Below are 24,499 nucleotides of genomic sequence, written 5' to 3' on the forward strand. Positions count from 1 at the left end.
GTTAGAATTGTAGTTGAAAACATTTGAAGAACCAAATACTCTCCACTGTTGTTTCATCAGAGGGTTACTTGGTTCAGCCATGAGCAAAGTCTCCTGTACATTTAAGAGTTTCAAGAGGGGGAAAAGTTGTGTTGGGTGTGGGATTCTTCCCCCTCCATTACTAAAGCAACATGGTGAAATGATCTGGACAACTGTGAAGATCTCTTTTTACTTTATTCTTTGAGCTCCCTGTCTTTCTTGAAATTATTAGCCTGTTGGTCTCGGCCAGGACAATGGAATGTCACTGCCTCATTGCTCTTTTTGGTTCAATATGTGGAGAGCATCATGTGGCTTACAAGTGCTGCCTCTGCTGTGTTGTGACCTTCCCTATTTATAGTTTGAATTGACTCCTGCCATTAGTGTTCATTTCTCTAAGATGAGATCTTCATATATATGCCTTCTGGACATTTCTCTTTGTATACTAAAATTGTTAGGAAGATACCTTCTAGTAGGCAAATCATTAGAGAAAGGTATGAAGATAAAGAAGAGAGTAAATATTTTCCTCAGATGAAAGGGCCCATAAATACCAACAGAGCTGAAAAATATATACCTGAAGTTCTTTTGTCAACATTATTTAGGAATTGTTGATTAATTCTTGTTCTTGAAGACAGAAAACAGCAATCTGTGAGAAACTATAGATATCCTTGCCATTTAGATGCTAAACATGGTTGATTGTTTGAAGCTGAAGAGGAACCAGGAGTGAACATTGGTGTTAAAAGCCCTTTGAGTTTGGTTGTGCACTGATTTCAAATTCCTTGTCTTTATGTGTATTTACCAAATCCTTAAACCTTAGTATAACTGCATCTACCACTGTTTTGTACTTGGCTCCTGGAAGAGGGTTTCTAATAAAATACAAAGTAGAACCCATAAATCTGAAGTTTTTTTTTTTAACGCATGTAGGTTAGAGTCCATTTTGTCATGTGCTTCAGTGGTGGAAAACCTGCATAAATTCTTGCTAACCTCTCTTGAGGAATACAAATTTTTGCCCTAGACCTTGGATTAGGAATGGAGATGATGTAGCTTTCCAGGTGTTTTTAGACTTCAGCTGCCCTCAGTCCCCCAGGCTGGTACGTCTGGTGGAAGTTTCACATTGTGAAGTGTCAGGTGTTCCCCATCCTATTCAAGATATTCAAGAGTAGGCTCACAGTCACTTTACCTGTGAATCCTGTGGAACTCAAAATCCAGTATTTTGAGTGTTGTCGAAATACATTTTTAAGAAATTGAAGGAAATATGAAGAAAAAAAATTAAAGAAAAAAATCCAGTCAGCCAGAAGATTGTTTTAATTTCTGGATTCACATATACACAATTCAGAAAATCATAAGTGTACAGATAGTCTAGCATATTTGTAGGTCATGCACAAGAGTGGTGAAAGGAACTTAAATGTAATTCCACTCTTTTGTGTGTTTTGGTTCACGGTACTTCCTTTATTGAAATTAACAAGGCATTCCTCAGTTGCAATATCAAAGCAAGAATTGTATTGTCCTAATGGCCTTTCATTGTGTTTGTATGGGTTCTAACCCACAGAGGGTATGGGTTCTAACCCACAGAGGGTTTTATTCGTGGTAAAGGCTTGTGCTGAAATTTGAATATTGGGCAGTGTGGGAAAGAAATGTCTCACATGACCCATATGTGCTTATGGAAAAAGGAAATCTCTGGCTTCACATCATAAACTACTTGCCGCCAACGTGTCTTCATAGCCCTGTAGCAACACCTTTCCCATCATAATTCTCTTCTCCCTTAAATTATAAATAGGAACATTCCTCTGTTTGATGCAAGAGAATGTTTACTATAGTCTTTACCATATTGCTGTCTTCTACTGGATTGCAACTCCCATCTGACTGAGGGTGATGGGAATGGTGAGCCAGGGCACTGAGAGTGTTCCAAATTGTGACAGAGGAGTTTGGGCTAGTCTTAAATGAGATATCAATGTATAAGCAACTTACTATGAAGAGAGTTGGGAGCTGTTATGAAATGATACAGGAATGTGCAGGAGATCAAAGTGTGATGTTGAGCAGACCAGGCTGACTTAGTGGCCTGAATAACACTGGGTCATAGCTAAGGCTTTAAAGGCTATGCTGTAATCTAATTCAGTCTTGGCATAGAGACATACTGTATGCTCACTTCACTCTCAAGGTTTAAATCTGTTTGTATTTGAACTAATTTCCCCTTTACTCTCTTGAGCAGCAGAGGCTATATCTTAAGAGCAACAAACACTTAAAACAACATTAGAAGGGTCTTATTTATCTGTAGACCGTGGAAAAATATGATTTTTGTTTCATTGCATTTTTATGTTGCCTTTCTCTCAGTGAGGGACCCAAGGTGACTACTGGTTTGGTATGTAACTTCAAGAATTTCTGACTAAACATTAACATTGATTGGTTGAACTGGTGCAATTGTTCACATTTACCATGTGCAAATGAATTGCTGATGATATGGAAGAGAATGTCTCTTTAAGGGAAAAAAATAACCAAAGACCAAGAAGTAGATAGAAAATTATGACTTGGAAGTGTGATCTGTGTCCCTTGCTTGGGTGAAAAATCAGACACGCAGAAAACAAAACAAAAACCTGACAGGTTTCAACACACCCTGAAGGGCAATGTTCAGTTACTATTTAAAGAACAGTACCTTCAACATATTTTACAATAGAATCCCTTTGCAGATGCTAAGGGCAAAGCTTCTCTTGAAGGAGAATGTCCTTATCAAAATAAATTGATATGTAAACAGTTCTAAAACATTAAAGTAAATTACTCCCTCCCGAGTTAATCTTTAAAAACTTTACAATTGTAAATTGTTTGCCGCCTGTAACTCTCTGAACAGTTGGCCCAACTGTTTTGGTCTCAGAGGGACCAATCTGTGTGCGATTCTTAAGGTGGAGTTGTGCAGTGCAAGGAGAGTACATACTGTGCACACCCTAATCTTAACGGAAATGGATTGCTGGGAAGGAGAGAGGCTGGTATTGTAAAAGATGGATAAGTAGGAAAGGAGATTGTGAATTTGGGTATATTCTTAACTCATGTACTGCTGTAATTGTAACAATTATATGTGTGTTGCTCTTCCACTGGGAAGTAAACAGACAAACACAGTAGTAAAAACCGATGTGATCAAAATGCAGACACATAAAAAATGTGACCACATACAACCACCGCTTAAAATTGTGATGTGCCAGCCTAGTGCTAATGAAAGTAAAATGTCTTATGCAACAATAATAGGTGTAATATACTAAAAGCCTGTTGAAGGCAAAGTGTTTTCAGTTTCTAGTGAAAGATGCACAATGAAGGAGCCTGACAAATTTTAAGAGGAAGACAAGTAGCATTGGCACAAAGTGTTGTGCTTTTGCCACAAAGAGTGTTCTATCTGCTCACTCACCAGATATCCTAAAATGAACCACAAAGCAATTCCTGAACAATTCTGAATGTCAGCAAGTGGTCTCTAAGGTAACCTGGGCTTTGGCCATTTAGAATTGCAAAGGCTAAGAATAAAGAGAGAGGAGGAACAAATTGGAAGCTAGTGGAAGCAACCTGAAGAATTCCTTGACATATTCCCCAGTTAAGACAAGGATTTAGATTCAGTTACATTTAATGCTACAGAATGGCAATCTTATGAAATTCTTTCTCAGACAAGTTACTGACAGGGTTGAATATCTGGCTGTCACTGCTGATGTCAAGCACTGCTTAGAACAGCTTTTTGATGATGTTGAAAAGGACGATGGGAGTTGTAGACAGCACATCTTGAGTGCGTTAGTATTGGGAAACTTGCAGAGGATCAGCATGTTCATCTGTTGTAGCAGATCTCTGAAACCAACATACCATCTTTATGACTAATTGATTTATTGCATAAGCTTTCATGGACTACAACCACTTCAGATATATGGCCCATGTTATAGATTTGGGTCTATACAGAGTGAAGTTTATAGTTCGTCATAGATTTTTATAAATATATCTCCAGCAGTCCAAGGATAAAGTGAGAGGAAGTGAGGAAAAGAGGGAACAGAGTTTGTGTGTGTGTGGGGGGGTGGTGGTGGTAGTGGTGGTGGTGGTGGTGGAGGGGAGCTGGGCAGGAGAGGCTGGGCTTTACATGGTAATTGATTTTAGGGTGCATGGGATGGTGCCGTAGATGCGATCACTGAATCCATGTGAACGAGGTTCATTTATACAAAGGATGGGAGCATCTGCATTTTTTGGTGTCCATGAGAGGTCCTAAAAACAAATCCTGCAAAGGAATATTTTGTATAATATTCTGTCCTACAGTTTCCTGTCTCTTTTCTTTCTTATTCATTTTACTCTTCTGTTCATAATAGGATTGGCAGTTGGTCTTGGCATTGGAGCACTGGCAGAGGTTGCAAAGAAAAGCCTTAGGCCAGAAGAGCGTAATGGTGAGTATCCATTTTCTTACTGCTCAAATAAGCAGTAGAATAATAGAATCATAGACTTAGAAGAGATTGCATGGGCTATCTAGTCCAACTCCCTGCCATGCAGGAAAAGCACAATCAGAGTACCCCTGACAGATGGCCATTCAGCCTTTGTTTAAAAGCTTCCCAATAAGTAGTTTCCAGCACACTCAGAGGTAGAGAATTCCACTATTGAACAGTTCTCACGGTCAGTAAAGTTCTTCCTAATGTTCAATTGGAATTTCCTTTCCTGCAATTGAACTCATTGCTCTGACTCCTAGTCTCCAGGGCAGCAGAAAAGACGCCTGTTCCCTCTTCCTTCATTAAGTCATATCTGAATACAGCTTAGTTTCCAGGCTGTCTGTAAAATCACAACAGTTTTAAACCACAGTATTCTGTGATAACTGTCTTGTTTTGAACTGTATTTTGATATTTGACTTTCGCTTCTTCCCTTTCAGATTTTTAAAAAAATTAGCAAAAGGCTTTGTTTTATCATAAATAGATCTCGTGTTTATTTAGCAAACTAACAATTAGTCATGGGTGTGTGTGGGGATTGTTGTAGAATATATTCTTGAGATAAGAGTATGGTGTTACTGCACAAGGTGCAAGTGTCATCTTGCTTTGATAAACGTTTGCAAACATGGGGTCAGAGAGCTCAAGGAGATGGAAAGGATTAGACTTTGTTATATCCAAGATATATGTGCAGTTCAGAAGCAGATAGGTTCATTTAATTGTGTGGAAGAATAATACTGTTTGAATTCCTTCATGCTAGACAGATATTTTTATTCTGTCATTCCATCATGTTATCACATGGCAGCAAATGTATAAAACAATATAAACAAACCTAGATTAAAATCAAGTAATAATTTAAAAGCATAAATGTATTAAGCAACTACATCAAGTTAAAACACTTTTGATGGGTTGGAAGAGTTTTTAAACTCTAGGCATGTTTACAAATGAGATGCCAAAGATGTTAATCGAAAGCCATGTCCTGATGTCACACTGAAAGTCAATCAATGTTTGTGTTAGTTAGGCCTCTGACACAGGTGATGTGCCACAGCTTAGAACAGTGGTTCTTCTGTGTGGTCACTCTGGAATCCACACCTGTGGTATCTCCAGTATCCACGCAGCTGTTTTCGGATGATCTCTTGAAAAGCTTTGCTCCATTGAGGACTCCAGCCCCGCCCTTCCCCATCAGCAATAAAGCCAGGCTGCGGGGCTTGAGGCCTTAGTTCCTTTTGTCCGCGAAAGCAGAAACATCGGATTATATCTCCTCTTGACTTTGGATTTTTGGACTTGGCTAAGGACTCCTCTTTATCCTTTGGACTTTGCAAACTTGGACTTTCCTTCCTCTTAAGGCCAGTATGGCTGCTTCTGCAGACCTTAAATGCATGGGGTTTGGGGGGAAGCTGCCCAAGGGAGACCCCCATCCCCTCTGTGTTTTGTGTCGCCGAGGCGACCATCCGGCTCCCTCGCGCGCTGCCGCCGCGTCTGTAGAGACGCAAGCTACTTTAAGCACAGCCCTTGGGGCTGTAGACTCACCTTCTCCTTCCTCACTTGCCACTTCAGTAGGAGAGAAAAAGGCGGCAAAAAGATCTTCCGCCCCTCCAGCTAAGGCTCAGGAAGGGGCGGAGCCAGCACCAACCAAGTGCAGCCGGATGTCAAACCGGCTTCTGGCACATCTATTGTGCAACCCTCCCTTCCCTTGGCAGCGGCGGCACGTCATTTAGAGCCCTGACCCTTTCGCCGCCGCATTTGCCTCAGCAGGCAGGGGGAGGGCCTCTCCCTGCCATGCTCCTGCCTCCTCCCAAGGAGAGCAAACTTCTGGCAGCCACGCCGCCCACACGAGCGATGGCTTGCCGGGGCACTGGGGCTCAGCTCCTAGAGGATGACCCCCTTGAGGGTACCGGCTCCATTCCAAACTGCAAGCATGTTTCCTTTTCCCTCTTCCCAAACTGTATGGCCAGCCACTCAGCAAGGGGGCTGGTATTACTTGCTCAATCCTCCAGTACCAAATTTTTATCCTTATAATTTTGGGACTGCTTTTCCACAGCCTAACCAATTTACTAATTTTTCTGTTCCTTGAGTTTCTCAGGCACAGGATGATGATTTTGTTTCAGACTCTGATTCTTTTATTGATGAGGATACTTAACACAGTGTTGTACTTCCTCAGTTGCTACGACAGAGGATTACTCCTCATTTTCTTCATTGATTTGCATTTGGTTTATTCTCTCCAATTGCCTGCTGTGTCTTTATCTGATGACCCAGTTGATGACCTGTTGTTTTCTCCTGACCAACAAAAGGACCCAGTGCTTAGCACGGTGCTTCCTGCACTTAATTTGCTGTTGAAGTTAGCTAAGACTCAATCTGGTCCCCCATCTTCCGTGCCTGCTGTGTTTAAAAAGTTTGACTCTCTCTATCACATATATATATATCCTCAGCTCAGTAGTTGACTGAAACCAAATTCCGTTGTGATGAAAGTAGTGCAACCAAAGAAATCTAAGAAATTGCAATCTGCTCCACCAGATAAAGAGGGCAAGAAGTTGAATGGTTGTGGGGAAAAAAATGCGCACTGCTGCTAGTTTAATAACTTGTATGGCTCATTAACAGGCCTATATGGTGGCCTAGTAGTCTTACTTGTGGTACACGTTAACACCTTACCTAGACATGATTCCGCTAGAGCATCAGCAGTTGCCAAGGACTCTTCACCAAGAAGGGATCACCTTAGCTCTTCATCAAAGGGACTTGGCTAAACATGGGGCTGACACAGCTGGAAGGATGTTTGCAGCTGCAACAGCTATTTACCGCCATGCCTGGCTAAGGTCTTCTATGTCATCTGAAGAGGGAAGAGCTATGGCTGAAAAACTGCCGATGTCTGAAAACAACTTATTTCATCCTGACACAGATCCTGAGTTCAAAAGTACAGAGAAGATTAAGGAAGCACTGCAGAAATTTGGTTTCTCTCAGCCTAACTATCAACCTAGATTTCGGTGGCCAACTTCCCAACCACTTTACCTCCAGCCTTTATGGCCTGCTCCCTTTAGGCCTTCTCAGGGTCAGAATCCTAGATTCAGTCCCCGGTAGACGTAATTCTTCAACCAGGGGACATCAGTCCACTAAAGGGAAGCAACAGGACCAGGGTCGGCGTCGTTTTTGACAACCCTATGTCTTTTTCTGTTGGTGATGGGAATCTTCCTCCTTCACTGGGTGAGTTTTGCACTTCTTCTGTTCAGTCCTCCTCCCCTGTTTTTGGAGATAGGTTAGCTCCATTTTTTGAGGCCTGGCGTTCTGTTACATCAGACGCTTGAGTGCTGGAAATTGTGGAACATGGCTATGCCATTGAATTTTTTGAACAGCCCCCAGTGGGAACTGTTCGTGTTACCCCTCACTCTTCTGCTCTTTGGCAGGAAGTTCTTACTTTACTTGAGAAGGGTGCTATAGATCCCTTGTCGCCCTCTATGTTTCCTTTTCCTCTCTCTCTCTCTCTCTCTCTCTCTCTCTTTCTCTTTCTCTCTCTCTCTCTCTCTCTCCCTCTCTCTCTCTCTATATATATATAAGTTTCTAAAAAAGATGGAGGTCTCCGTCCTATTTTGTATCTTAGAGGGCTAAATGCATACATTATTTATCATTGTTTTTGGATGGTGACTTTATCAACCATCCTCCCCCCTTTTTGCCCAGCAATGCTTGGTTTGCGAGGATCGATCTTAAAGATGCTTGTTTTCATGTGGCAATTAGACGCCAAGACCATAGATTTTTGTCCTTTATAACTAATGGCCAAGCTTTTTGTTTTTGCATTCTCCCCTTTGGCATCTCTACAACTCCCAGGGTGTTTACTAAAGTGGTGGCAGCTCACCCTAGAGAGTGCGGTGTAGTGCTTTATCCCTACATTGATGATTGGTTACTGGTCGCTAAAACAGGTAACTAAAGCAAGATTCAGTTTACTTTGTCGTTATTACAGAAACTGGGTCTTATTATCAACAAGGACAAGTCTCATTTTCAACCCTGCCAAACTGCTCAATGTATTGGGGCTGTCTTGGACTCAGGCAAGAGCGTACCTTCCAGACGACAGATTATGGAATCTTCGTATACTGGCTCTTCGAGTAATAACAAAGACATCCGTTCAGGCCAGGGACATTCAGTGCCTTCTCGGGCATATGGCTTCCACTACGAAAGTGACTCCATTTGCTTGGCTTCATCTTTGACCACTTCAAATATGGTTCATCAGAACATTTTATCCTTTACACGACAGCCTCAACAGTCATTTGCTAATCCCTGCAGCTATTCACCACTCTCTACAGTGGTGGACTCACCGATCCAACCTGTGCATTGGACTTCCATTTCATCTCCCCAGGCCCTCGATGCTGCTGGCAACCAATGCTTCACTAACAGGTTGGGGAGCTCATTTAGGCAACCTTACAGATCATGGTGCCTGGACCATAGCAGAGGAAGACAAGCACATCAACTATCTGGAGCTGCTAGCAGTGGAAAGGGCACTTCACGCTTTCAGTCATCTAATCGAAGGACACGTTGTGCAACTCACCACCAACAACACTACTGTCATCTTTTATGTCAACAAGCAAGAGGCACACGATCTCGAGCTCTGGTGATCCTTACTCTCAGGATCTGGAATTGGTGCATAGCCAGGAATGTAACCATCATGGCTGTCCATGTCCCAGGCAACGAGAATTCTCTAGCAGACACTCTCAGTCGGAAAACTTATGCAGACCACAAGTGGTCCCTTCATCCTGCCCACTTTTCCGTACATGGCACACCCCTTTAGTGGACCTTTTTGCTTCCCCTTCCAACACAAAATGCCAGTTTTATGGCTCATGACCCCCTCATCTTCAACAGCCGGGGTGTTTAGGGGACACTTTCCTCCTGGACTGGACTTCGGCGCCCCTGTATATCTTTCCACCACTGTATATCTTTCACACCACTGCTATCCAGAGTAGTGGCTCGTCTGCAAGCAGAGCAGGTCAACTGTATTCTGGTAACGCCATGGTGGCCCTGTCAGCTGTGGTTTGCCACTCTCCTCCAACTCGCAGGCAACGATTATGTTCGATTGCCACTCAGACCAGACTTGCTGACTTCAGGATCCACTTCAGTCCCTTACTCCAAAATCACACATCTCCAACTGACTGCATGGAGGATTCGGCCCCATCTCTTCCTCAACCACTGAGAAACATTCTGGATCTTGCTCTTTGGCTTATCACCAAGTACTCCTATATCTGTAAGTGACGTCGTTTGCTCAACAACAGGAAGTTCAACCGTTGTTAGCACCTACTTCTGTTCTTCTTCAGTTTTTAATGTCTCTATATGATTCAGCACTATCTTTATCGTCACTCAGAGTTTATTTGGCTGCCATAGCCTCATTTAAGAAGGAACATTATTTACCCTCTCCCTTTTCTGACCTGCTCGTGAGAAGGTTCTTGCAGGGCTTCAGGGTCTTTTGGCCGCAAGTTCGCCCTGTCTCTCCTTCCTGGAAATTGGAAATTGTCCTTTTAGCCCTAGTAAAATCTCCCTTCGAACCTATGGCCACTGCAGAGATCCATTACTATTCCTGGAAAACAGCCTTTTTGGTGGCAATTACATCTGCTTGTCGTGCCAGCGAGCTTACTGCCCTTAGGGTTGATGATCCTTACCTTAAGTTTCATAAAGACAAAGTTGTCCTTCAAACAGACATTTCTTTTTTGCTTAAGGCTGCATCTCAGTTTTCACATGTCTCAGGACATTGTGCTACCTGCATTATTTCCAAATCCATCTACACCTCTTGAGCAATCATTGCACCTCCTCGATGTGTGTAGAGCTCTATCTTTTTATGTACATTGCACAGCGCCATTGCGGAAATCACCAAGATTGTTTGTCATGTACCATGAGGACGCTATTGGCCTCTCAGTTTCCACTAAGAGATTGGCAGCTTGGATAGTTTAAACTATCCAATTAGCTTATGAGATGGCAGGACTGGACTTACCTGTTCAGATCCATGCACATTCCACCCAAGCAATGGCTGCCTCAATAGCATTTTTGCATGGAGTGCCATTAGATGACATTTGCCGTGCGGCCATTGGGTCGACACCGCACACTTTTATTATGCATTACCAATTGGATCTGGCAGCCAAAAGGGATGCACATTTTGGAAGGACAATCCTTTTTTCCACACTAGCATGGTGCCCACCATCCGTCACTAAGCTTGCTAGTCTACCACAGGTGTGGATTCCAGAGTGACCACGCAGAAGAAGGTATGGTTGCTTACCTGTAACCGTGTTTTTTCCAGTGGTTACCTCTGGAATTCACACAACCCGCCCATCCTCCCCACATTTGTCATGCCTAGTGCGACTGCTTTTCGCGGTACGGAACTAAGGCCTCAAGCCCCGCAGCCTGGCTTTATTGCTGATGGGGAAGGGCGGGGCTGGAGTCCTCAATGGAGCAAAGCTTTTCAAGAGATCATCCGAAACAGCTGCGTGGATACTGGAGATACCACAGGTGTCAATTCCAGAGGTGACCACTGGAAGAAACACGGTTACAGGTAAGCAACCATACCTTCTCAGCCTTCCTATGAAAATAACGATAACATTATTTTCGTTGCTACTCATAGCAGTAAGTTTCCTATTGTTTTGAATTGTAATGTAAATATCTGGTATGCAGGATGTATTTTCATTCACTGGACCAAATTTGGCACAAATATCCGATATGCCCAATACTGGTAGGGATTATTTTTTTTATTTGAAAGTTGTAGTTGCTGGGACTTATAGTTAACCTACAACCAAAGAGCATTCTGAATTCCACCAACAATGGAATTGAACCAGCCTTGGCACAGCATTCCCATGACCAATAGAAAATATTGGAAGGTTTTTTTTGGGCATTGACCTTGAGTTTTGGAATTGTAGTTCACCTACATCCAGAGAGCACCATGGATGCAAACAATGATAGATCTGAACCAAACTTGGCACGAATACTCAATATGCCCAAATTAGAACACTGGCGGAGTTTGGGGAAACTAGACATTGACATTTGAGAGTTGTAGTTGCTAGGATTTATAGTTCACTTACAACCAAAGGGGTTCCTAAGACCATCACAAATATGCATTTTCTGATGGTCTTTGGCGACCCCTCTGACACCCCCCTCATGATCCCCCAGCGGTCTCGACCTCCAGGTTGAGAAATGCTGGCTTAGAAGGTCTTCTCTTATGTTCTTTTCCATGGTATTGCCATCACAAGTGGAACAAAGAGGAGAGATATAGGAACAGAGAGGAGGGACCTATAGGTAAAGCACTCCTTCATGTATTTAGCAACTCACACAAGGAAGCTTCACAAGTAGAATTTGCTCTTTTTTTGTTGTGCTTGAAAGTTATGATGGGATGTGTGCATATACATCATATATGTGCTTCCTTGCCTGGTGTTCTCTATTGTACACAGCTAAAAAAAATAAGTTCGGGTTGAGCAAAGTCCTTGATAGCTTGACTTGAATCTTTTGCAGATATGATAGTATTTATCATTGCAGAGCCTGCATGTAGAATTTAGAAGCTTCTTGAAAGAGGTATAAAAACAGTTCTGTTTACATTTTTCTGTATGCAAGAGGCACCTTGCATAATTTGGCACACCCTGACTTGAATACAGGTTCAGCAAAACTGCTTTTAACCTTCTCTTATTGACACACTGAAAATTTTGGCTTGTGAGAAGTATAAGATCCATCAAGAGATTTTTTTAGTTTCAGATATTTGAGTACAGTGTTCAAGTTCGAGGTCAAAATTGTTTGATATATAGGTTGGAAAGAGGAATATATGAATCTTCAGATGTAGCTGGATTGCAGTTCTCATCAGCAATCAGTTTCAGAAATCGTTGTTCAGTAGTGTCTGAAGGGGTGCATGTGAATTTCTGCTCTGGACTGCACATTCCATTGTGCAGTTCTTGAATCAGAGGGACTATCATGATCCAGGGACATGTCATTGGTTTCGAAAGTGAGATCCTTGGGTTGTTTGGCCAACTCTACAACTGTTCACTACTTGTGGTGTGACTTTTCAGCTAGGCTTCCCCAGTCCAAGTCTCTTGAAATGATTTGTGCTACAACTCCAGTAATCTGTTGTGATTTGTCATATTGGCCAACTTTGATTAAGATTGTATATGGAAGAGGTTAGATTAGGAAAAGGTGTTCTAAGGAAACCTCTTTAACTTTTGTTTTTTGAGGGAGGAGAGATTGCTCTTTTTCCTGACCATTTAGCTGCTCATAATATATAACCCAGGTCTTGGGATGTGACCAAGTTGGCTGGGTGATTTGGGGACTTGTAGCCCCCGAATGAGTCTTCCCCAGCCTTTGCTAGAACAGTTGTAAGTGATTGGAGAATGCAAATTTGGGAAGAAGGATGGAATATTTTCCAAAATAAAATAAAATGTTTTTAGGTTTATCTCATCTTTCTCCCAACATTGGAGCTATAATTTTCAAAAACCTTCAGTTGTTTTGGCCCCACCACTAGTGAAAGATAGTCTGATACAGAGATCCTCTTAATGTATGTGAATTAATATGTAAAATTAGCAGAAGGTAACATGGAGGTCAACATACAAAAAGACCATTCTGAAAAGCAAAATAAAAAGTGTTTGCTTCCCTTAGTTATGAAAAATAGGATAGAGTGGAAATGTTCTTAAAATGCAAGATGAAAATTTAGGGCTGATGTAAAGGAGGATTTCATAATGATCTCATAGATTAAACGGTTAAGGTTGAATTCCATGGAAATTTTCCAGAAAAGATTGGGTCCGGCATTGGGGATACTTTAGTAACTTAGGTGGCAGTGGTAAATGTACTACACAGAAAATGAAGTGGGACTTACTTTTCAGTAAGCACAATAATAAGAATGAGAATAAGGATAATACATTCTTACCTTCCTCTCCCTATAGATTGGTTAAACTTACAAGATCAGTTAAAAGAGCATATAAATTAGATAGAAATGTTAGAGCAAGGGGTCAGTGTGGACTAGATTAGTACTTCCGAACATGGTGGTCCTTGGACTAGTTGGACTAGTGCCAATTCCCAGTTCTCTTCCATTTTTCTAGATTGGGATTCAATTTCCAAGAAGGTAAAAGTTACGATTTATGGACACAAATATTGTCTCGGTCCCGAGTAAAAAATGCTGCTGGTCCCTCACATTAAGAAGTACTGGATGTGATAGTTCATTAGAAGAAATTACTGCTTTAAGTCCAGTTGAGGTGACTTTCATGATTTGGGATCTGATGTGTTGACAAAAAATCCCCCTTTTAATAGCAATGAAATAAAACCAGTTAGAATGAAGTGCAATTTAAAATATATACTTATAGCACATTTGCATACATCATATAAAATTTATATAAGCAAACCTCTAAATACTTATCTATTTGAATTCCAGCATATGAATTCAAGGTGTGATCGTGAGCTCGATTAACAATAATGACACATACATTTTGTAAATTTCCTCTTTTCTTGCTTTCTTTTCTCTGGGGTTCCAAGTTTAGTTTGTTGCACTGTTATGGACAAATATATTTCCATCGGATCCTTTTTTTCCAACTGTGTCCTATACCAAACAACTCTGTAATTCATTCCAGAGCCTATAAACAGAACTTTAGAAATCTCCTTTCTTGTTTGTTGATTTCATCTTGTTAGCTAGAGCAGCATTCTGATTTTGTAGAAGGTGTTTGTTCAGTAAATAATGGAAATGAAAGTTTATTTTCATTATGGATAACCCCCACTGTGTCTTATCAACGAAGTAAAATAAAAATAGGCTTGTTAGTCACCACTGGTCTTTAAAGCCATTTTAAAATAGCTGAAGAGATGGAATATGTGGAGGAGAGATTGGGTGTTAGGACAGTATTTCCAGGAATACAAATTGAATTCAGTCTCCATGCGCCCTCTTCTGAAAAGGAGGAGAGGTGACCTTCAAGGCTAGTCGTAATAAGTAGATGGAAGCAGCTTTTTTGTGAGACTCTGGAGATTTTGACATTGAATGGAATATCAGTGCTACCATTACAAATTGACACAATGAGCCCTAAGTGTGTTCATCTGTAAAATATTTTTCTTAAACATGATTTAAAACATGATTTGAGTTGTGTTTACATTTCAGCTTCTCTTGGACTCTCTCTGAATCTTGGGTACAGAGAGAACATTTGCATGATATGCCTGAGGCTAAAATAGGACAACCATTGTAGTCATTCACATATTACCCTTGTAGTTCTTCTGATGTGAGCAGATCAGGAAGTCTTCCATTGAACATAGTTTCCTGTTTAGTCCAAACAATAAGCTGATGGCTACTTTGGAGCAAGCAGAGATAATCAGTTTTATGACCTTGTCACACTGCTGCAGAAAATGTCCCATATTGCTCCACTTCGCCAGGGGGTGTAGCAAAGCTGCTGCTTCACACCCCACATTGCCTGGTTCTTCTGGCAACTGATCCCATAGGGGGAAGTGTGGTGTGCACAGCTTCCCCCTTTTAAAGTCAGTGGCAACATGGGGAGCCTCCTGTGTTGTGGTGACATGCGTCAGCTCCACCTTCCTTCACCCATGGAGCTGGTCGGCTCCACGGGTGACTGGGGCTAAATTGACGCATGCCGCCAATTTTAGCCCTGTGTGATGAGGTCCTTAGTTACAATAGGCTTAGTATTCTGCTTTGTTTAACTTATAAGCTGTTTGAAAATAACATGACACAGTTGTTAGCAGGAACTTCCTGATTTGTTCATTTGCTCACATTGAGATTGAGGAGCAAATTAAATTCATGTGTGGAAAAAGCTGTTTTACATCTTAGATAATTAAGCAAGCAATAGTTGTTTAATTTTGGAAATGTTCTAAAGATCCTAAGCCATTTCTTGTTAGGTATAATACTTCGAAAATATGGGTGTACAATTATAAAATAGATCCCATAACTTGAGTCCATGAATACACATGTTCTACTTAGTTTGTTCATAGAATTCTTTCCTTCATCACCCATTGCTCCAAATGGTTAGTAATTAGCTAAACTTGCTGCCAAACCACCATTGGAAATGCTAATTAGCTTTGCCTTCTCTTTCACCAATGCCCAAGAATAATTGCTTCTTAACCCATATATCTTGCCTGTTTGTCCCAATGACTGTTTAAACAGGTTAGCAGATTTACTAAAAAAAGAGCCATTTTAAACTTCTAGAAGTTTCATTGTGTTTTTATAACAGTGTATGAAGCTATGATGATAATAATAATAAAGATTGACATAAAAAGACATGGTTTTGAAATAGTTAAATGTAGTTCATTTGTCTGACCCTGGAAAAGCATTTCCATTTCAAGAATCTATAGGTATAAAAGTCCAGGTATGTCTGCCTGTTTGTATCACAAATGCTGTTGCTAGGTGAAATTGTCTTCTGTGATGTCACCGGATTGACTGTTTGTAGGTGAAGTGGCCCTCTGTAATGTCACCAGGAATAAAAGGTCACATATGCAGGGAAGGGAGGAAGCACAAAAAGAGCCCCAAAGAGAGCCATGCTCCCATTGAGACATTTTGAGGCCCGCTCAGAGCTGGAGAAGGGGAAAAGGGGGGGGGGGGGAGTAGAGGGAGGGAGGGAGGGAGGGGGAAGAAAGAAAAAGGACGGAAGAGAAAGGAAAATGTATGAGGGGAGGTAAAGGGGAAAAAGGATGAAAGCAAGAGGGGCAGTGGCCCCTCTGACACTTGAGGAACAGTGAATATATATGTTAGTAAGAATTTAAAAATAGCCTCTTTCACTGGGTTGCTGTGAGTTAATTTTTATTTATTTTTTACTCATAATGGTGAAAACGAACAGTTCTTGCAGTCAGGCTTTTAATAATTACTTGCATCATTTCAAAATCAATTTTTTTTATAAAAATTATGGATATGCAAGTACAGGCAGTCCCTGACTTACAAACATCTGACTTACAAATAACTCATAGTTAAGAACAGGGGTGAGACAACAGGAAGTGAGAGAAATCTACCCCTCGGAAGGGAAATTCACTCCTGAAAGAGTTATCAGAGGGAAAAGGTGTCTCTGCTGAAGCTTTCTCACCAATCCTTGTTTGCACAAACAAGCCAAATTTTTCAAAATCTATCACAGGGACTGAAAGTGAGGTGAAATCTTCTGAACAGGGGCACAGGCAGCAAAACAAACACCATGGGGATCTTAACCCTTCCCTATGCTATCCAAAGCTTATATGTATATTTGGCTGGAGTTACACTAAAACGTACCTGTTCTGACTTACATACAAATTCAGTTTACGAACAAACCTACAGAACTTGTCTTGTTCATAACTTGGGGACTACCTGTAATTATTAAAATGTAATTTTACACTGAACAATGATTTGTACTAAATCATTTATAAAATGAAGTATAGACTTCTTTATGCTCGAAGACTGAAAGAAAATTATATTTTTCAGGCTGTATGGCTATGTTCCAGTAACATTCTCTACTGACGTTTGGCCTGCATTTGTGGCAAGCATCCTCCGAGGTTTGTTCAGAGGTCAGTGTTCAGAGAATGCTACTTGAACATGGCAGACAGCCCAAAAAACTCACAACAACCCAAAATTATATTTTTTCACAATAAAGAATGGTTGGTGAAGATGCACTAATTGGCTGCAGTGGACAATTCAATAGAGTTGATTGAGGACAAATTAATTTTAAGGACTGGGACACGTTTTTCACTGATGAGCTGGGGGAATTGATCAATTTGGGTTTTGTTTGATAGTAGAGGAATGCTTGAAGTAGAAGTGTAACCAACTTTGTTTTTAATGGAAGCTTATTAATAGGGAGTTATAGCCATCAGTTAAGTGGGGTTGGGCATTTAGATGTAGTTTATGTATGGAATGTTAGTTTTAGCTATGTAAGTTTTCATCTTTTTATTTTTGTTATTATAGTGATTATTTTGTATATATAAAAGTGTATGTTCAAGAAAAATACATACCTGTGTTTAAAAATTCAGATGGTTTTGCTTGACCATTGTTATTTGCATGAAATTCAGCCAATTGTTTCAAAAGAATACTTGATATCATTTTCCATGTTTCAACTTCCTAAGGATGTCCTTGAAAATGCTTTTTAAAGATCTGTTCTGAAATCTGTGATTTTCCTTCATGGTCTTTGCTGAAATTAGCACATGCAATACCTGATGCACCTGTGCAGCAACCAGTGGAAACCTCTGGCAAGCTTTAGGCTTGTGGCTTGGCCCCGCCAACCCTTCACAGGAGGCTATATCAGCTGTAGAAGGCCCTGTAGCTTCAGTTCCCTGCCGCCGTGTTGCGGCTCGTGGCCTGAGCATGTATCGCGGGGAGGATGGGCGGGGATGTGCTAATTTCACAGATGACCACTCGAAGAAACATGGCAACCATCTTTTCTCCTTCGTGGTCTCTGCTGAAATTAGCACATGTGGTAGAATAGCAAGCCACAAACCTTGGATAGTGGGCATCATGCCAGTGCCGAGAAGAGTACTGTTCTGCCATGTGCTAATTTCACAGATGACCACTCGAAGAAACATGGTTACAGGTAAGCAACCATCTTTTATTATTTGGTTATTCTGGGAGCAACTGGTTTGGACAACATGAAAATGGAGTTCAAAGTGCAATCCAGGTTATTATTAAAACATGCCTACTCTGCCTGTCTATCCTCAGGAAAGAAGGCTATTACGGATGCCAGCCCATTTCTTTCAGAGGCCAATGCAGAAAGAATTGTGAGAACCCTGTGCAAAGTTCGAGGGGCTGCGCTGAAGCTAGGACAGATGCTGAGTATACAAGGTAAATGCAAATGGATTGTGTATGTTTTCCTCCCTTTTGTTTTTTAGTTTTGTTACTTCCTTGTGGATGGTGATGCCCATACATATTGTAAGATTTGGAAGCCAAAAAGCAGGCATTTTTGTCAGCATCCATCAGAACCACAACACCTACAGTAGTTTCAAAAGGTTGTGCAGAGCAGATGTGCTTTTTAAAGTAATGGCTCAAATTTGTATAAAAATAGATTTACCTTTGAAATAGAGACTCTGCTTTGATCCATCCTACACATGCAAATAGCTTAGTATAACTGAAATCCTGTTGGCGTGTCTTCAAATTGTCTCAGCGGTTGATGATTACAAATATGGGTAATGATAAAGCTGTACTTGCTGAGGGTCACCTTCATTCCTAATTTTTTAACATTGGATATGAAGGTGGGAAGCGGGATTGCGTTTGGGGGTGTGGGTGTAGTTCTCAAGAGACCGGGAGGATTCTAAATACATTCATAGAAATGCAGGTTCCCTCCAGACTTTCCCATTTAACATGGGAAACTCATTGTTAGAACTTATGGGATCATTCTGTACAGTCCAGTGTTCCCAGTCCAGTTTATTAACACCTGGGTTAGAATCATAGAATCATAGAATAGTAGAGTTGGAAGAGACCTCATGGGCCATCCAGTCCAACCCCCTGCTAAGAAGCAGGAAATCGCATTCAAAGCACCCCCGACAGATGGCCATCCAGCCTCTGTTTAAAAGCCTCCAAAGAAGGAGCCTCCACCACAGTCCGGGGGAGAGAGTTCCACTGTCGAACAGCCCTCACAGTGAGGAAGTTCTTCCTGATGTTCAGGTGGAATCTCCTTTCCTGTAGTTTGAAGCCATTGTTCCGTGTCCTAGTCTGCAGGGCAGCAGAAAACAAGCTTGCTCCCTCCTCCCTATGACTTCCCCTCACATATTTGTACATGGCGATCATGTCTCCTATCAGCCTTCTCTTTTGCAGGCTAAACATGCCTAGTTCTTTAAGCCGCTCCTCATAGGGCTTGTTCTTCAGACCTTTGATCATTTTAGTCGCCCTCCTCTGGACGCTTTCCAGCTTGTCAACATCTCCCTTCAACTGTGGTGCCCAGAATTGGACACAGTATTCCAGGTGTGGTCTGACCAAGGCAGAATAGAGGGGGAGCATGACTTCCCTGGATCTAGACGCTATACCCCTATTGATGCAGGCCAGAATCCCGTTGGCTTTTTTAGCTGCCGCATCACATTGTTGGCTCATGTTTAACTTGTTGTCCACGAGGACTCCAAGGTCTTTTTCACACACACTGCTGTCAAGCCAGGCGTCCCCCATTCTGTATCTTTGATTTCCATTTTTTCTGCCGAAGTGAAATATCTTGCATTTGTCCCTGTTGAACTTCATTTTGTTAGTTTCGGCCCATCTCTCTAGTCTGTCAAGATCGTTTTGAATTCTGCTCCTTTCTTCTGGAGTGTTAGCTATCCCTCCCAGTTTGGTGTCGTCTGCAAACTTGATGATCGTGCCTTCTAACCCTTCGTCTAAGTCATTAATAAAGATGTTGAACAGAACCGGGCCCAGGACGGAGCCCTGCGGCACTCCACTTGTCACTTCTTTCCATGATGAAGACGGTGCATTGGTGAGCACTCTTTGGGTTCGTTCGCTTAGCCAATTACAGATCCACCTAACCGTAGTTTTGTCTAGCCCACATTTTACTAGTTTGTTTGCCAGAAGGTCGTGGGGGACTTTGTCGAAGGCCTTACTGAAATCTAGGTAGGCTACATCCACAGCATTCCCTGTATCGACCCAACTCGTAACTCTATCGAAAAAAGAGATCAGATTAGTCTGGCATGACTTGTTTTTGGTAAATCCGTGTTGACTATTAGCAATGACGGCATTTGTTTCTAAGTGTTCGCAGACCACTTCCTTAATGATCTTTTCCAGAATTTTGCCTGGTATCGATGTGAGGCTGACCGGACGGTAATTGTTTGGGTTGTTCTTTTTTCCCTTCTTGAAGATAGGGACCACATTTGCCCTCCTCCAATCTGCTGGGACTTCTCCCGTTCTCCAAGAACTCTCAAAGATAATTGCCAGTGGTTCTGAAATAACTTCCGCTAGTTCCTTCAATACTCTTGGATGTAGCTGATCTGGCCCTGGGGACTTGAATTCGTTTAGAGCGGCCAGGTGTTCCTCGACAACTTGTTTCCCTATTTGGGGTTGGATTTCCCCCAATCCTTCGTCCATTCCATGTTGCTGAGGTTGAAGATGGCTTTCTTTTTGTGAGAAGACCGAGGCAAAGAAGGCATTAAGTAGTTCTGCCTTTTCCCTGTCCCCTGTCGCCATCACACCATCTTCTCCTTGCAGAGGCCCTATCGCCTCCTTGTTCTTCCTTTTTCTACCAACATAAGCAAAAAAGCCTTTTTTGTTGTTTTTTATGTCCCTGGCAAGCCTGAGCTCATTTTGCGCTTTAGCCTTGCGAAACTTTTCCCTACAGGTGTTGGCTATACATTTGAATTTTTCTTTGGTGATTTCTCCCCTTTTCCACTTCTTATGCATGTCACTTTTGAGCTTTAGCTCAGTTAGAAGTTCTTTGGACATCCATTCTGGCTTCTTTGCACTTGTCTTATTTTTCTTCTTTGTTGGCACTGTTTGCATTTGCGCCTTGAGTATTTCACTTTTGAAAAACTCCCATCCATCCTTGGGTTGGGTTTATATGATTGCTGGTGCAAGATACAGGCTGCCATCTACTTGCCAGCCTGGCCAAATCATTCCCATTTTCACCAGATATTTTTCATAGGATAACACTATGAGACATTTCTGGTCCCCACTTAAAATAGTGTATAACTACTAAAATAATGTGTAAACATTAAAATAAATATAGTGTCCCTACTTCACGGAACCTAACTCCTGCGATAAGTGAGGGAACACTTTATTCACCTTGGTTTGTTATTGTGCAGATGATGGGAACCTTCCAATTTTTTTTGAAGTCTTGACAGGCTTGCCCTTAAATAGCAAGTGAGAACAGTTCATTGCTATGTTAGTACTGCAAGTGGTGGGAAGGTCACAAGTGTTTATGATCTGTTTTTGTGAACCAGTGAAAGTGAAGGAGCCTTTGGGGGTTACAATATCTGTATGTTCTTCTTGATAAGTGGATTCTGACTCAACCTTTTTTCCACATTTCACCAGTGAAGTGCCAAAAAGGGATGTTTTTAGGTCAAAACTGTCACCTAAAATGTGTTGGTTGGTTGTGACCAGGAAAAAGAGAACTGGAACAACAGAGTGAATAACTTACTCCCTCCAAAGTGTGCCTTTGTAGCTGATGTAGGACTGAATAACTTCAAATTAACTCACATTGCTTAGGTATTACATTCGGATGGACATGATTTACCCCCTTTTCTTTCTACCAGATGATGCCTTTATCAACCCTCACCTGCAGAAGATTTTTGAACGTGTGCGTCAAAGTGCAGATTTCATGCCCATAAAGCAAATGATGGTAAGAATTTGGTTTTGCAATATGACATAAGTAATCTGAAGATTATAACAGAAAGCAGGATCCTGTTGTATATAATGGTTTCTTACTGATGCTTACATGGGCAGGCTGGTAGTAGAAACAAACACTTATTTCCCTTTTTACACCCAATGTCTTACTTTTTCAGGAAGTTTTTTTTACAGTATATACTGTATTAATTATACTTACCGTACTTTATTTGAACTTTAGTTCTCTGATTCAATGGGAAATGTTTTGCTGTACTATGCAAGTCAGTGGGCACTTGAATTCATTTCTGGTTGCCCTTGTACATCTTGTGACTTTTGATATTTAGACTTACGAGAAATCTTAGTATCAGATTTTGCTAAAGAATACATATACGGTACTCATTTTGTGTATTCTTTTTCCTCTAGAAAACCTTGAACAATGATCTTGGCCCTAACTGGCGTGATAAATTGGAGTTTTTTGAGGAGCGACCTTTTGCTGCAGCTTCCATTGGACAGGTTCATCTGGCGCGCTTGAAAAATGGCAAAGAAGTTGCCATGAAAATCCAGGTGGGCCTAGCAGTCTTCAGCATTTGGGGAGCCAGGACCCATCTTTATGGTAGAGGTTGGAAAAGTTAATCTTTTGGATTTCAACTCCCACAACCTCTTGGTTAGCATGCACATACTGGCTGTGAGATTGTATAACCTATTGTATCTAAATGTAGTTTCCTACTTAATTTCAAATATCGATTGTAATACCACATATTTGCATAGTATTCGTGCTGCAGTTGCAATTGAGTAGTGAACCCCAAGTCTATTAGTTGAATTTGATGTGCACTTCATTATGATAACATTTCACTGCTTTATACATGGAAAAAACATTCTACAAGTCTTTTAAGGTAAAACTTAATTAAATCATACACTACACACCAACCCCTGTATTTTCTTTTATTCTAAGCTGCAGTTTTACCTCCATATATCCTCTCCTATCTAATTTGTCGTTGATCCACCCCTTTGGGCTTCACACAAATCTACCATTTCCCAAAATATATGATCCTGTTCTTTTCCATTTTGTCCATATAAGCATATCTAAAAAGAGGGGGCATCTTAGAATCACTGGTGCCTTTTCTCTCTCATATATATGTGTGTGTGGGTGTGTAGCCCATTTTTATCTGTTGGTCGTACTGAAATTAGTGTACGTCTTACAGTCGATGGCATTTTAGAACGGAAGAATATTGGTATTTGATACTAATGAAAACATTAACTTCAGAATATGTTGATATTCTTTCTTTCCAATAAGCATGTTGAAATAATCAAACAACTACCAACTAACAGCTATAAACAGTATGTGCTGCATATAAATAGTATGTTCTTATTCTTTTAAAGTAACTTGAATGTAGGCAACTATGTTTTGGACAGCTGAGATCAGTAGAGATATGATTTCCAAGTGAATTGTGGCCCCTGAAGTTAATGCTTGCAAGTCTTTGCAAATCCTATATACATATAGATAGCTAGAGATTTCCATGTGACATATTGAAGAGCATCATGTGAATGGTTCGCTTACACTCATATTCTCTCCTTACTGTTCAGGCCATGTGTCTAAACCATTCAGACCCCACACATACATCTATATATATAAATGTGTTATGACCGTTTTTACCTTAACGTAAACAGAGAAACTACAACACCCAGAACCATAAAAACACACAACGCAACCCAACACCCTTGTCACTGTGTTTAAACAACAAAGCCACACTGCAGATACACATCCGTGGCCCACACAAACCCAAAAAGCCACAAATACCTTGTGCGCTTGCCTGGGGCAGGCGCAGCGCGCGAAACTCACCCGCCCCAACACCGTCCTCCCTGCTCCCTCATTCACCGCCAACCGCTGCCTCTGCCATCTTGGCCACCACCGCAGCACAGCACCGCTCGCCTTCCCGCCACTTCCCCTTGCGCTCCTAAATGCCAGGGAAGGAGGACAGCAAAACCACCGCTTTCCACGCTCCTTCTGTTTCCACAGACGGCTGAGAGCAAGGTGGGTTGCCCCTTTAAAAAACTATTGCCAAGGAGGCAAGGAGAACGGCGAAACCGCCGCTTTCTCCTCTCCTCCATATCGGAGATCTAGCGACCCTAGAGAGGGGAGGGGGGAGGGAGGAAAGCCGGCATAACGCCTCCCACCTGCCTACCGACAAGGAGGGAAGGAGGGCAAGAAAAGCGGCGGTTTCTTATCTCCTTCTCTTCGGACACACCAACAGACCTATTTTTTCTCTTCCTAGAGTTTTTCCCTCTCTCCCTTTCCACCCATCAAGGCTTTCCATTCAGGCGCCTTTGGGTTCTCCACCCAGCAATATGCCTTTTTTGGGTCTCTCTCTACATCCATCCCGGGGGAAAAGGAAAAGGGAGGATAGATTGGGGAATCCACGGCCTGGGAAAACAAAGTCCCCGCTTCTCGCCCACCTCCTCCTCCACCTCCTCTTCCCTTTCAACTGCAACCAGATTAAATACCATCCCCATTTTTCAAGCCCCTACAACATTTACTCCAAATGGAAATGCTTTCTGCAGGCATTACCTGAAGTAGGGTGGGAGACCATAACAACCACCTGCTTGGTTTCCTCTCAAGAAAATCCACTTCAACTTGCTTTTACCATATAAAACAACACAATCCAAACACTCCTGACAGATGGCCATCCAAACTCCGTAATACCATTCAATCCTAAGATTCGGAGAGACCCCTCAAAAACATCCACTTCCACTTCCTTCTACCATACAAAACTACACAATCAAAACACTCCTGACAGATGCCCACCCAGCCTCTACATAATAAAAATGATCATGACATCAAACCTTACCTCCTTCAGGCTTTCAGTACTGATGGCGTTTCTGGGGGTTCACCAGGCATGAT

General features: G+C 41.7%; 1 protein-coding gene across 2 annotated transcripts in view; it reads left to right on the forward strand.

The window, feature by feature from the left end:
• Positions 1–24,499, forward strand: part of coq8a (coenzyme Q8A) — a 69,859-nt gene that overhangs the window by 32,495 nt on the left and 12,865 nt on the right. For both annotated transcript variants that reach the window (XM_062972959.1, XM_062972965.1), the window contains 4 exons: positions 4,338–4,412; positions 18,025–18,147; positions 21,531–21,616; positions 22,024–22,164. In XM_062972959.1, the coding sequence (XP_062829029.1) occupies positions 4,338–4,412; positions 18,025–18,147; positions 21,531–21,616; positions 22,024–22,164 (425 nt within the window). The remainder of the gene's footprint in view (positions 1–4,337; positions 4,413–18,024; positions 18,148–21,530; positions 21,617–22,023; positions 22,165–24,499) is intronic.

The sequence above is a fragment of the Anolis carolinensis genome, chromosome 1 (genome assembly GCF_035594765.1).
Source record: "Anolis carolinensis isolate JA03-04 chromosome 1, rAnoCar3.1.pri, whole genome shotgun sequence".
Lineage (NCBI taxonomy): Eukaryota > Metazoa > Chordata > Lepidosauria > Squamata > Dactyloidae > Anolis > Anolis carolinensis.